Source organism: Lemur catta, chromosome 11, assembly GCF_020740605.2.
Source record: "Lemur catta isolate mLemCat1 chromosome 11, mLemCat1.pri, whole genome shotgun sequence".
Classification (NCBI taxonomy): domain Eukaryota; kingdom Metazoa; phylum Chordata; class Mammalia; order Primates; family Lemuridae; genus Lemur; species Lemur catta.
The window spans coordinates 80,564,978-80,578,254 of NC_059138.1; the positions used below are offsets into that span (position 1 = coordinate 80,564,978).

Below are 13,277 nucleotides of genomic sequence, written 5' to 3' on the forward strand. Positions count from 1 at the left end.
ACTGTGTAATCAAGTTGGATAGCTCTACAACAAGGCACTGATTGGCAAAAGAACTCTGAAGTAAATGGTCTCCTCTATTCCCTCAGTCCCAGAAGCAACTGTGCTGTCAGTCTATTACCAGTGCTGCGGAGTAGCAGAGGGAGGTGGGGCTCTCATCTGCATTAGAACTAAGCGTCCAGGAGAGCCCTGGAATGTGAAAATTCCTTGAGCCTCCAAGGAAAAATTGAGAGAAATCCAGCCTCTCCGGGCAGTCTGGATTCAAACTTCCTATTTCTGCACTGCTTCCTGCCCCACTCTCTTCTTGGCTGGTGGGAAAAAGAAAAAACCCTCCTGCAGTGAAGAATTTAAGATTTGCTCTGATTTTTTGCTATTTGTTTAAATCTCTGGGCTTCAAGCTGCATGGTTCTCTCATTTCCTTTTGTTTTATTACTATTACTATGTCTTTTGGCTTTTCTTCCTCTGTAGGGTGAAGATTGATCTTTAAAAAGAAAAAGGAAGCTATGAGGCTTTTTCTAATTTCTGTTCATTAGTTGTGTAGCCTTGCAGGAGTCGCTTGACTCCTTGTAACTTACAGAATCTTAACCTATAAAAGGGCATGCTAATATCTAGTCCCTTCAATTTGCAGAACACGAAAATTATTTTAGTTAGATTCTTTGATCTCAACAGAACTTTCCTCTGATTACTATGCTATGTAATCATAAATTTAACATTAGAATGTGCTATTGGTTTTCAAATATTTAAAAGTTAAATATAAGAATATTTAAACCATACTTACCTTGATTCCTTGTGTTTGTATATTGTGACACTTAAAAGAGATTTTGTGGATGGGAGAATATTTCTCTTGTGTAACACAGTCATCCCGCAGTATCTGTGAGGCACTGGTTCCAGGACCTTCTGTGGATAGCAAAATCTTCAGATGCTTAAGTCCCTGACATGAAATGGCATAGTATTTGCATATAACCTATGTACATCCTCTTGTGTACTTTAAATCATCTCTAGATTACTATGTAACACCTAATACAATGTAAATGCTATGTAAATAGTTGTTATAAAGTATTGTTTAGAGAAGGATGACAAGAAAAAAAGGTCTGTACATGTTCAGTACAGATACTTTTTTTTTGAGGCAGAGTCTTTCTCTGTCGCCTGGGCTAGAGTGCAGTGGTGTCATCATAGCTCACTGCAACCTCAAACTCCTGGGCTCACACAATCCTCCTTTCTCAGCCTCCTGAGTTGCTGGGACTACAGGAGCATGCCACCACACCTGGCTAATTTTTCTATTTTTTGTAGAGATGAGGGTCTCATTTTTGCTCAGGCTGGTCTCCATCAAACTCCTGACCTCAAGCAGTCCTCCTGCCGTGGTCTCCCAGAGTGCTAGGATTACAGGCATGAGCCACCACGCCTGCCTCCAGATGCAATTTTTAAAAAAATATTTTTCCATCTGTGGTTGGTTGAATCCATGGATGTAGAACCCACAATTATGAAGGGCTGACTGTATCTTGAATTGTGAGTTCTCATATTTTAAATTTGACTTGAAAAGAAAAAAATACCCCCATATTAATTCGTATCAAACTAGTTTCAGCTTTATGAATAAGTTAAATATTTTTAATTTTCACAAATTAAAAGTTTTAGTTAGTTAGTAGCTCTTTCTTTTTCATATCATTTCTCAATCCTCTTCCACTATCTTTCAAAGGAGGACAAAAGCACTCAAGGGCTTTTTGGATATTTGGATTATTACTCTTAACAGGGAAATATTGCAGATTGCTTAACCCACTTCCAACTGAAATCTCAAGCTCCACCCCTACCACTCAATCTGACCATGTCTGCTACTTTTTGACAGTGTAGAAAATAGGACAGGATCTGTTCTATGAGAGGTGCCATCACATTTCTACTGTCATTTTCTTAGTTAGCTCTCAAGGAGAACCTTCATATAGACCTCATAGCATTCACAGGTCCTTCTTCTTGCACTAAAGGTAAAAGTACCTGAAAATTGCAACAGTTATTTTATCCTCTCACTGGACTAAATGTGTAGCAAATGAGGGATAGGATTCAGGACAACAGAGGAAAAAATCTCTTCATCTGAGATCTTGTTATGTATTGGAAAAGCATGAGTTCTCTGAATGTTGTCTCAGGCCCTCGCAAAATTTTTAGACAAGTAAAATCAATTCTTTGAATCTTGGCTTTCTCAATTAAAAAATGAGGGTAATACCTATTTCACAAAATTGTTGTATGGATTAGATTGATGAGAAATGGTTGGATTTAAAAATTCTCATTTTCAGGTTATTACAGGTAATCCTGGTTCTACTACCAGCTAGAACATTGGTCCATACTTATCATAGACAATTACCAAAGCAAGCATATTTGTACAGCACTCCATAGTTTACAAAGCACATTCACCTAAAGAATACTTTTACTTATGCACATTCAGATATTAAACCTTTTTTTCTTAACCTATTCAGATAGGAAGTCTGGGAATTTGGGGGAAATCTTTATTAAGAAACATTAAGTAGCTGTGCATCACAGTTCTGGCAAACTGACATTCCCTTGTTATTTAACACATCTACGTTGAGCACACATCATGTGTGCTAGTGCAGCAGATCTGAAGCTTTTGGTCTCAAGACCCCTTTACATTCTTAAAAATTATTGAAAACCCCAAAGAGTTTTTGTTTATATGGACTAAATCAATTGCTATTTACTCTATTAGAAATTAAAAGAGAAAGTTTAAAAATATTATTTACTAATTTGTTTTAAAAATAATTCATTAAAATTCATTAAAAAATAAATATGGTAACATAAAGAACAAATTTTTATGAAAAATAACTCCACTTCCAAATCAAATAAAAATAGTTTGAAGAGTACCATTGTTTTACATATTTGAAAATCCTTTAAACATTTTTATTTTAGTAGATTTAAGGAGTGCAAGTTGAATTCCATTATAGGTATATATTGTATAGTGGTGTAGTCTGGGCTTTTGGTGTACATTGTACCCCATCAGTAATTTTTCATCCTTCATCCCCTCCTATGCAAATCCTTTTAATAGGTAATTTAACAGAAGACAGCTGGATTATTTTCTGTGCTTTTACATTGAATCTGTTGCAATTATCATACTTCACATAGTCTCTGGAAAATGACACTATGTGCTTGTAAGAGAATGGGAATAAAAAAGGTAAAAAATAAGTCTTAGTATCATAATTAATTAAAATATTAACTGTCTGGATTCCCACACATCTCAGAGATCCCCCTTGAGGGTTCCCCATTCCCTATTTTAACCCCTGTGCTAGTGCCTAGTACCCAGTTATCACTCAAGAAGTAGCTACTGAATGAAGTAATGAATACCATACCCTGTGGTAGGTGCTGGGGCTACAGAGGTGAACAAGATGAGTTTCTGACTTTAAGGAGTTTAGACTCCAATGGAAGACAGACAAGTATTTACAAAACTGTGCTATCAGTACCACCATAGGAGTAAATACAGGATATTGTGGGAGGTTAGAAGGCCCCTAGCCCAGTCTTGGGAGATCAAAGTTGGCTTTTAGAGAAAATGGTGGCTGAGACTTAAAGGAAAATCCAGGTAAGGAATGCAAGTGTAAAAAGAGGAGTAAAGTATTCCAGACAGTGGGAGCAGCAAGGCTTGCTAGAGTTTAGAGAGAACAAGCCATAGATGAGGAAACATATCATGTAAGTTTCCTGAGGGAAAGTTTTAAGACTTTAGAAAAGAGGATTAACATAGTTAGATGTAAGTTTAGAAAGGTCATTCTAGGTACAATGTGAAGACTGAGTTGTAGAACAAGGCACCAGGCAGAAAGGTTATTGCAAGGAGTTGAGGCAGAAGATAGTATTGGCTTAACTAGGATAGTAATGGAGATGCAGAGTAATGGAGAAATTAGAGAGTTTGAAAAGGAAAAACTGATGGCTTTCTGATGGCCATAGGAGGTGAGAGCGGAAGGGGCTGAGTGCTTTATTCAACCAGGTTGATCATGGTACCATTTAGAGACTAGAAACATAAAAGCAGGTAAAATGAGGAGTTTAGTTTGAGATTTTTGTTTTGAGATATCTTAGAACATCCAGAGCAGATATTTTGAAGACAGATATGTAGATTTGTAGTCAGAGAAAACTGGACTAGAAATTTATATTTAGGAGTTAGTAGCATATATATGGTCACAGAAGCCATGGGAGTGAATGAAATCACAAAAAGGAGAGTGCAAAAAGTGAATCAGGAACAAACTAACTAGGACACAACTCTGAGGTAACACAGACAATTAAATGACATGCAGAAGTAGGTCCTGGAAGGTAAAACAAAGACACAGATCTAGGAAGGAAACTAGGAAATTATGGTTTCACAAATCAATGGATGTGAGTGCAGGTCACTAGTATCAAATACTGCAGAGAGGTCAAGTAAAATAAGAGTCTATTGGATTGAACAAAAAGGTCCTTGGTGACTTTGTTGAGAATTTCAGTGGAGTGGTTAACTGCAGAATCCATAGGCTTGTTGAATAAATAACCCACTGAGTGAAGTTCCCAGGAAGGCAGGAGCAGACAGGATACAGAGAACAAATACAAAGAGATGGAATACAGGGAATGGGCAGAGATATGTGCCTCAGAGAGAGGGACACCTAATCCATTGTGACATTTGAAAAAATAGCTGTGGACATGAGTAGGTTTCTGAGTGTGGAGGCATGAAGTTGTTGGAGCTCCTTTCTGACAGTTTCTATTTTTTGCTGAGAATAAGGGAGGGAGGTGGTTTAAAAACAATGGAGAAAATGTGAAGTGGCTGTTGTGGAAAATGGGAAAGAGAGCTAACTAGGGAAACAAGTATTGCTTAGCAAAGCTGAAGGCCCACTTCAGTTTGGACACTGCAAATATGTACTGGAAACAATCTACATGGTCCATCCAGAATTTCAGATCACTTTTCTTTTTTAAACTTGTTTCTGAACCAGAAAATTAAGGTCTAGGCTATATTTTATTGACAAATGTAATATTGTAGACAGTGCAATAGAAATAACTCTTGCTATTAAACCTCTCTATAAAGAAAGTTCCACAGAATATCATCTCATTGCCAGTAATACTCCATGTAATTTTCAATGAAAAGTAGTGAAGCTATTATTGTGTGGAGTGGAGTTTGTATTATTAGAGCAAGAACAAACCTCAGGCAAGGAAGTTAATATTTTTTAATATTAAGAATTTATCTATTTTCAGAGCACAAAATAACACAATTCATCTTTTTAATACACACTAAGAGATCATCCTCAAAGAAATATAGCAATAAAGATGAGAGGCAAAGATTTTCTTCTTTTAGACCATTATATTAATAATACCATTTGGTTTAATATTTTAAAATGGTTTATATAAAGGTAATATTTATTAAGCATTTACTAGGCACTGGGCATATATATTACTCCATTTAGCACTCACAAAAACTCTATTGGATAACTATTATCTCCATTTATAGATGAAGAAACTGGATCACAGAAAAGTTAAGTACCTCGTCCTTGGTCACATGTCTAATAAATGGTGAGCTGAGATTTGAACCCAGGCAATCTGAATCCAGAGGCTATATACATTTATCCTCCTTGCTACACTGCCATTTTCAAAAATAGAAATTTAATGAAATTTCCCAAAGTAAAATGCTCATGTGACATTTCAGAAATTTAACACAATGATTGGTTGGGCAGAGGAGTTGTAACAGACTTTATGAGTAATTCAGTAAGAATGTAGACTTATGAAACAGCATAAGAAACACAAGAGACAAAATAAGTTGCTTCTTTGGATAAAATTTCCTTCCTTAAAAAATTGGAAATATTTCAAGTATACAGAAGAGTATAGAAGAAAATTACAATTGAATACCCAGGTACCCTCCACCTAGCTTTAGCAAATCTTAATGTTTTGCCACATTTCGTGTAGATTACTTTTGGTAGAAAATAAAACATTATAGATACAGGTGAACCCTTCCTATTACATTCCCTTCTCCTCCTCTCTGGAAATAACCATTATGCTGAATTAGGTATGTATCATTTCCTTATATGGTTTTTACAATTTGATCTCACGTTTCTTATTTTTAAACTTCTACTTATGGTATGTCATAAACATCTTTCTGAAACTTGCTGTTTTCCTTACATTATGTTGATGAACTCTATCCATATTAAAAATGACAACTTTTGTTTATTGATTTTCATTGTTTAGTATCCCACGTATGTTAATTTGCTCAAAGATGTAACTTATCCATTCTCCTATTAGTGGACATTTATTATTTCACTAATAACGTAGGCTGTGCTACACCGAACATTCTTGCACGTGCTCATAACTTTGTGTGTGTGTGTGTATATATATAGAATCCCTTAATATGCAGTTTAACAGGAAAATTAACACGTGCGTGAAGCATACAAGGAAGAGAGCCATTAGTTTCAAGAAATGTACGGAAGACCATGGGTTACTCCAAGTAAGGCTTTCATTAGAAAGCATTTGGGGAAGGTTCTAACAAGCGACATCCATCGCTATAGTACAAGATCACAGAATCTTAGACCTTTTTTACTCTTTAATTGTTACCCAAGTTTCACGTGTCCATTCATTTCATCAACTAGGGTGAGAGCTCCAAGCGGACGGAACCGGGCATCAACAAGGTGAGGCCACACGAACGTGACAGTAGACAGTCCACAGTGGAGGCTGCAGCAGCCGATGACCTCTTGGCTGTGAAAGGCCACCAAAGTGACAGCACAAGGAAGTGTCGGGGCAACCGAGGTCTAACTTCATTTTTCTCCCCGAAAGCAGAGGAAACAGGGATGGATGTGGGCGTAGACACCTGCCTCGAAGCATCTCTTCACTCTCACAAAGCCGCCAGGTCAGTAGCTAGAAGTCCAGCAACAGACGCGGCCCCCGCCCTGGGGCAGTTGCCCAGTCTAGCGCTTCCAGCAGCGCCTCTTTGCCTTACGCCAATTCCGTAAAGAGGCGCTGAGGCCAACCGGGCGGCTCCCGCAGCTCCAAAACCTGACGTGAAATTGCGCGGGGCGGCACTGACCGCGGCCATCTTTAATTCGGGCAAGACCCCACCCTCGCACCCCACCGACCACTGCCCTCAGCGGCCCCAGGTTTTCACCGACAAATGTAACGCGGCTAACCTTAGAGGCAGTGTTGACCGAACACGCAAAGAAACCCGACTATCCATGACCTCAAGGTGCCAAATCCGGCCAATTTAAACATGGCGGCTAAACCCGAGCATCAAAACGTCGCTGATGCCCATGAAATCATGCTCGAAATGGAGTGAGGCGGCCAGGCATGGGAGGGGATAATCTCGCGAGACCGAAGCCAGTTTCGGTTCGGCCCGGAAGCCTCGTCTGAGGGGGCGGAGGACGGAGGAGGGAGCGGGAGTCTGGCGAGAGCCACTGGAGGAGTTCGCGTGCTGTCGCGTGCGTAAGCTGGGCAGCGACGCCGGGCGGCTACGCCGCGGAATCGGCGTAGGCGGCTTTGGAGAATCGGCGGGCTGCGCTGCGCCGGGGCTGGTCGCGGAGGGGGGAGGGGATGTCGGTCAGTGCGAGATCCGCTGCTGCTGAGGAGAGGAGCGTCAACAGCAGCACCATGGGTGAGTCTCAGCTTTGGGCCGTCGCGACTCGAGGTCGGCGGCTCCGATTGCAGGGAGGCTTTGCGGCCGCTGGACCGAGCCGGGGGAACGCCCTGAGTTGAGGCGGGGAGCAGCGGCGAGGGGAGGTGGGGTGGGGGCGACGGCGGGCCCGGGGCGCGGCAGCGGCGGGCCCGGGGGGAGGGGAGGTGGCGGCGGTGACAGTTTGAATTGAACGTGCGGAGAGCCGAGGCGGCGGCATTTCCTGTGCCGCGGCGGGCGGGCCTGGGGCTCGGGGAGACGTGAGCTGCGGCCTCCGCGGCTGCAGCTGCTCGAGCGGGGTCGTCTTAGCCCAGCCCTTGCCTCCCTCCATCCGCTCGCCTCCTCCGGGCCCGCCGACTCCCGCGGCCCTGCTTTCTCCCGTCGCCGGCCGCGGCACCCTTGGCGGAGCTCCCCTCGTGAGGGAGCGGGCCTGGCGAGGAGGGTGGGGATGTGTGTGCGAGCGCTCGGGCCGGGGTGCTGTGCGGGCCGGCCCGGGAAGGCGGCGGGGAGGGAGGAAGAAGGATGCACCAGGCTGGGGCTGCGGTGCAGGCGGCGGCGGCTGCAGCAGCAGCAGCTCCAGAGCTCCAGCAGCTCTGGCAACCGCCTCGCCTGCTCGCTTCCCTCTCCCGGTCTCTCGGGGTTGCTTTTCCCTAGGCGCAGCCCGGAAGGTCGGTGGATGGCGGGCGAGCCTTGAGGCAGGAGGATCAGGAGCTTGGTTTGGGGTTTGGGCTTCATTTTTAGGAATAGGGGAAAGAGAACGTTTGGGAAGGGCGCCCTCCGGAGGAAGTGGAAAGGGTGGGAAGGGTCCCTGGAAAAGGGAGGGAGTGGAGATAAGTACTGGTGAAGTTTAAGGAAATTAATTTTTGAAAATATTTCAGTATTCTCAGTTATTCTCCTTAGAAGCCCTTCCATTTCCTTTCCTCCCCCACATATTGGAAAAAGGACAGGCCATTTCATTCACATTTTCCACTCCTGAGTTCCATTTCAACTCTGTATAGTAAGAAATAAGCAACTGAGATTTTTCTAGCACATTTCCATTTGCTAAGTTACTTTTTGAGAGTACACTGTTTCAAATCTGGGTTTTTATAGTTTGTGACGTTGAGGTGTTTGCTTAGTTGCTGAAATAATAACACAGTACTTAAATTCTTGCAAATTTATTGCTAAATAGTTCAGCTTTAAGAATTACTTCTTTTGGCTGTGTTATTTTGATGAAATGGAAGAACATCTTCCTGAGTGCCCTTGAGAATCTAAATGAACAGATAATCTAGATTTACGAGCATTTCACTTGTTTTACATATTTATGTACATATTTAGTTAGTTTTTCCTCTTAAAAGTTTATGCACAAGTTGAGGAGTCGTTAGGTTTTAAGTGTACAGGTAGGGTTGAAATTTATGGAATCCTGATAGACTGAAGGATGGATATAAACAATTACCAAGTCAGGAATCTGCCAGAATTCCTTATTCCTCCAAACTACAAGGGAATGAGCAAGGGGTGGTGGTTGTGTGGGGTGGGGAGTAGGAAACAATCTTTCATCCCACTCAGCTGTTCAGTGGGTGGGATTAAAGGAGTTAGAGTTGAGTGGAACTATGAAATAAATGTGGAAGCTACATAGATGGTTTGCATGGTAGCATTGTGTCATTCTGTGATGGGACAACATGATGGAACTAGGTCCTCTTAATATAGTTGTTAAAAATATCACATGTACTCTTAGGCTTACAGAATTCAAATTCATAAATGATAACAGGAAGTTATGTTTATATTGATTTGGTTTTAACTTACAGAAAGGATATCATGTTTTTCTAATTTAGTTTAACAATTTTGGTTGATGGTTTTGGTTTTCAGATAAGGTAATTTGATGCACAACTAATTGAAGGGTAGTATTATCAATGGATTATGTTTTGGAAGTTTGTTACAAAATTGATCGTTTGAATTTGTGCATTTTCCCATAGAAATAAGTTTAAATAAGCCCATACCAGAACCTGAGCTAGTGTGAGACAAGTTAGGACTCTTGACAGACCTTGGGGTAATTTAGAGGGATATGCTATAACAACAACAACAAAGCTCCGGAGGAAGGAGGGAGGAAGAAAAGTTAGATATGTGGCTTCTAAGGTCTCAATAATGGGGTGTGATTAGATGAGGGGACCAGCCAAAATAAGGATAGTGGTAGAGCAGGTTGTTTTCAAACTTATATACATACTCACTGTAGACTGTATTGTGGGAATTGCCAGTAGAGTATTGTTATCTGACTAAATTGCCAGCAGAGAACCATGTTTTTACATTTTGACTATTTTAATACATTATCTTCAATTTTTGATTAGAAATTGAACATTTTTATTTTAACAATTTATGTATTTTACTAAGTTTTGAGACAAAACTTTGTATATTTTTCTGTACAAAATTTGGAATGTAAATGACATAAGATTGTATAATGGAAACTGATGTAGAAAAATTATGTTTTTAAGGAATAAAAGTTTAAGGTAGCTTGATTATGGGTTTGGTTTGTCATATGAAAGCATACTGTTAAATGTAGCTTGTTGGACTTTACAGTAGTGTTTTGCAGATTGCTACCTATTAATAGGTCTTAAAATCAATTTGTGAATTTCTACTAATATTTAAAAAGAAAAATAAAAATTAGCAGACCATTGCACTTGGTGTGGATTTTTTTGAGGGGAGTTAAATTGTGTTTTTGAAGTACTATGTCTTGGATTGGGATGTAATTTTTTTTTTTTAAAACTAAAGATCATGGTCAAAGTTCAGTATGGATGGGTCAAATGTAAGATTTTTAAGTCTTCAGGGTTGGAAGTCTTGATGTGAGGAAGGAAGACTTTAATAAAGGATGTTAGTTCCGTGTGGCTTTTCAATTTGGATTCACTTATTCTGTTCTCCATGTAGCTAGCGTGGTTAGAGAGATCTGGGGCTACTCCTGCTTAAAAGGAGGCCATCCATCCTGCAAAGCCAGGTAGAAACTAGGGTGAGTCCTTAAAGAAAACAGTAGCATTCAGTGACTCTGCTGCAGGCCTTGAGGAGAAATACGATCTTTTCTTTGTTTTTGACTGCTCTTGGCCTTTTGCATTATTGGAGAGCTAGAGACTAAGTTTTGAGCATGGGCCCAGGAAAGAGAGGCCAAAAAGGGAGCTTGACTTGGTTTTGGTGTTGAAGGCCACAGGCCAGACACACAGGAAGTCCTTGTGACTCATACCTGGTGCAGTCCAGCTCTCAAGAGGTAGGAATTACGCACAGGGGTTTGAGTTCAAATTCTTAATGATAGTGGAAGCATATAGTGATTAAGAAAGTTTTGTTGTCAGATATGGATTCAAATCCTGGCTTTGCCGTTCACTAGATGTATCAGTCAGAATAGGTTAGGTTAGTGCTTCTCAAACTGATGAGGGACTTAAAATTTTTGTAATCTACTGTCGATTGATGTCATCGTAAAATATAAAAGAACGATCATGCATTGCTTACTTAATGATGGGGATACATTCTGACAAATGCATCATCAAGTGATTTCATCATTGTGTGAACATCATAGAGTGCACTTACACAAACCTGGATGGAACAGCCTACTATACACCTAGACTATATGGTATATAGCCCGTTGCTCCTAGGCTACAAACCTATACAGCATGTTACTGTACTGAATACTGTAGGCAGTTATAACACAATGGTAAGTATTTGTGCTTCTAAACATATTTAAACATAGAAAAGATAGTGTGTTGTGCTATGAACTTATGACTGTAGGACATCACTTGGTAATAGGAATTTTTCAGCTCCATTATAATCTGTGGTATCACTGTCATGTATGTAGTCCATCATTGATTGAAATGTCATTATGCAGTGTATGACTTGACTGCAAATTTTTTAAAAAATGGAGATGGAATAAGAAAGACAAAATATAAGCCTAAATTTTTATTAGATCCAGTAGATGTAAAATTATTCTGCTATAAAAAATGCGCTTTTGTGCTCTCAATTTCTATAGTTCTTTGACATAAACTGATAAACAATTCACAGACTGGCTCACTGGTCCACAGAATACACTTTGAATAGTACTAGGTTAGATAATGCTGCAGTAACAAAACAGTCATGCTAAAGTTTATGTACAGTATTTTAGGCCAGTGTTTCTTAACTTTAAAAGTATTATACTTTGAAGGCTGAGGAGAGTAAGTTTCCTCTGTGATTTGTGGATGTGGGTAGCCTGAAGCTTTTTAAAGCTTTCCGAAGCTTTTTAAGTCTTATGTATTCATGTGACATTTGCATTTTATTCTATATTTGTTTGCTTTATGTAAAATATAAAGATGAGACTATTCCTCCTTCTCCACTAATCTGGAAGTAAAAATTGACTTGCCTGAAGATGTAACATGTTAATTCTATTGTGTTTTTTAGCTTTGAGGCCACAACTGAGTACTTTTGGTACCTTCATTTGAGGTGAGGCTCCAGGTCAGAGTTTCTCATTTGAGGTTTTAGAATTCTTCATTATGGGTGGATGGGTGATCGGATATGTGCATTGTACATATTAACCTGCATACCTGGCCTCCACCCACTAAGATGCCAGTAGCACATGCCTTCTTCACTTGTGAAAATGAAAAAATGTCTGCATACATTGCCAAATGACAACTCTTGGGTAGAATCGCCCCTAATTAAGAACCACTGCAGTAGGTGATTGAGAGCCATTGAAAAATTGTAGGAGATGGAGAAGAAGGAAGAAGTCTTCCTTAACCATCTTACTCCTTAATTCTTCCTCCTAGAACTCCTATCACTTGTTAGTATTGTTAGTATTTCCCAAACTTAGGAATCAGAATCACCTAGGTAGCGGTTTTTTTTTTTGGTATAAATTTATCATTAATTCATGTATTTTTTGCAAGTGTTATAAGTAATTACTGGACATAGAACATTATGTTAGGTCAGTATTTTCCAAAGTATAATTGATGACCCTCATGCAAGAAGGGTCAACCATGGCCTGGAGTTAAAAATGCAGATTAACTGGTTCCCACTACAGACCCAGGGATTCACAATCTCTGGAAGAGGAGCCCAGGAATCTGCATGTCCAAATGCCTCCCAAGTTATTAAGTAACTTTATTGAGTTATGGCTTTCATATAGTAAAATTGTTTAGTTCAATGAATTTTGACACATGTGTACACATACGTCTTGTAGCCTTTATTCCAATCAAGATACAGAATATTGCCACCATCCCAGAGTTTCTTGTACCCCATTGCAGTTATCCCCCTTCTGCTCCAGGTAACCCCTGTTCTGATTTCTAATAGCCATAGATTAGTGTATTGTTTTGTTTTTTTAACAGTTTTATTGAGATGTAATATGTATATAGTTGACTTATTTAAAGTCATTTCTGGGTAGCTTTTTAAAGCCCTCCGCTTTATTATGCAAGATTTCAAACATGAAGAAAACGTGAAATAGTTAGAATGATCACCTTGGTACATTTAAAAGCATGCAGATAGTGTTCCAGAGTTTGGTAAGCTGTAATAGGCTTGAGATGGGGCCCTGAAGATCTTTGACTCTGATTGACTCTTTTTCAGGAAAATCAAAACCATTTTTCCCCAGTTTTACTATTCTTTTTAAAATATATTTGAAATACTCCTGCAGTGGCAATTTGGTATTTTTGTAAACCTTGTTTACAAAATATTTAACAAATATTTGACTCCAACAAGTATCAGATACTGTGAAACAGTAGCAATCAAG

The 13,277-nt window shown here is 39.9% G+C and overlaps 1 protein-coding gene across 3 annotated transcripts in view; it reads left to right on the forward strand.

Annotated features, from left to right (window-relative positions):
* The first annotated feature begins 6,766 nt into the window (after nt 1-6,766).
* SEPTIN7 (septin 7) overlaps nt 6,767-13,277 on the forward strand; it is a 111,530-nt gene continuing 105,019 nt past the window's right edge. The window contains exons 1-2 of one of the 3 annotated variants that reach the window (XM_045564421.1): nt 7,289-7,567; nt 9,128-9,129. In XM_045564421.1, the coding sequence (XP_045420377.1) occupies nt 7,507-7,567; nt 9,128-9,129 (63 nt within the window). In that variant the 5' untranslated portion in view covers nt 7,289-7,506. Of the gene's footprint in view, nt 7,568-9,127; nt 9,130-13,277 lie in introns of all 3 variants that reach the window. The other 2 variants (XM_045564420.1, XM_045564422.1) reach the window with 2 other exon arrangements.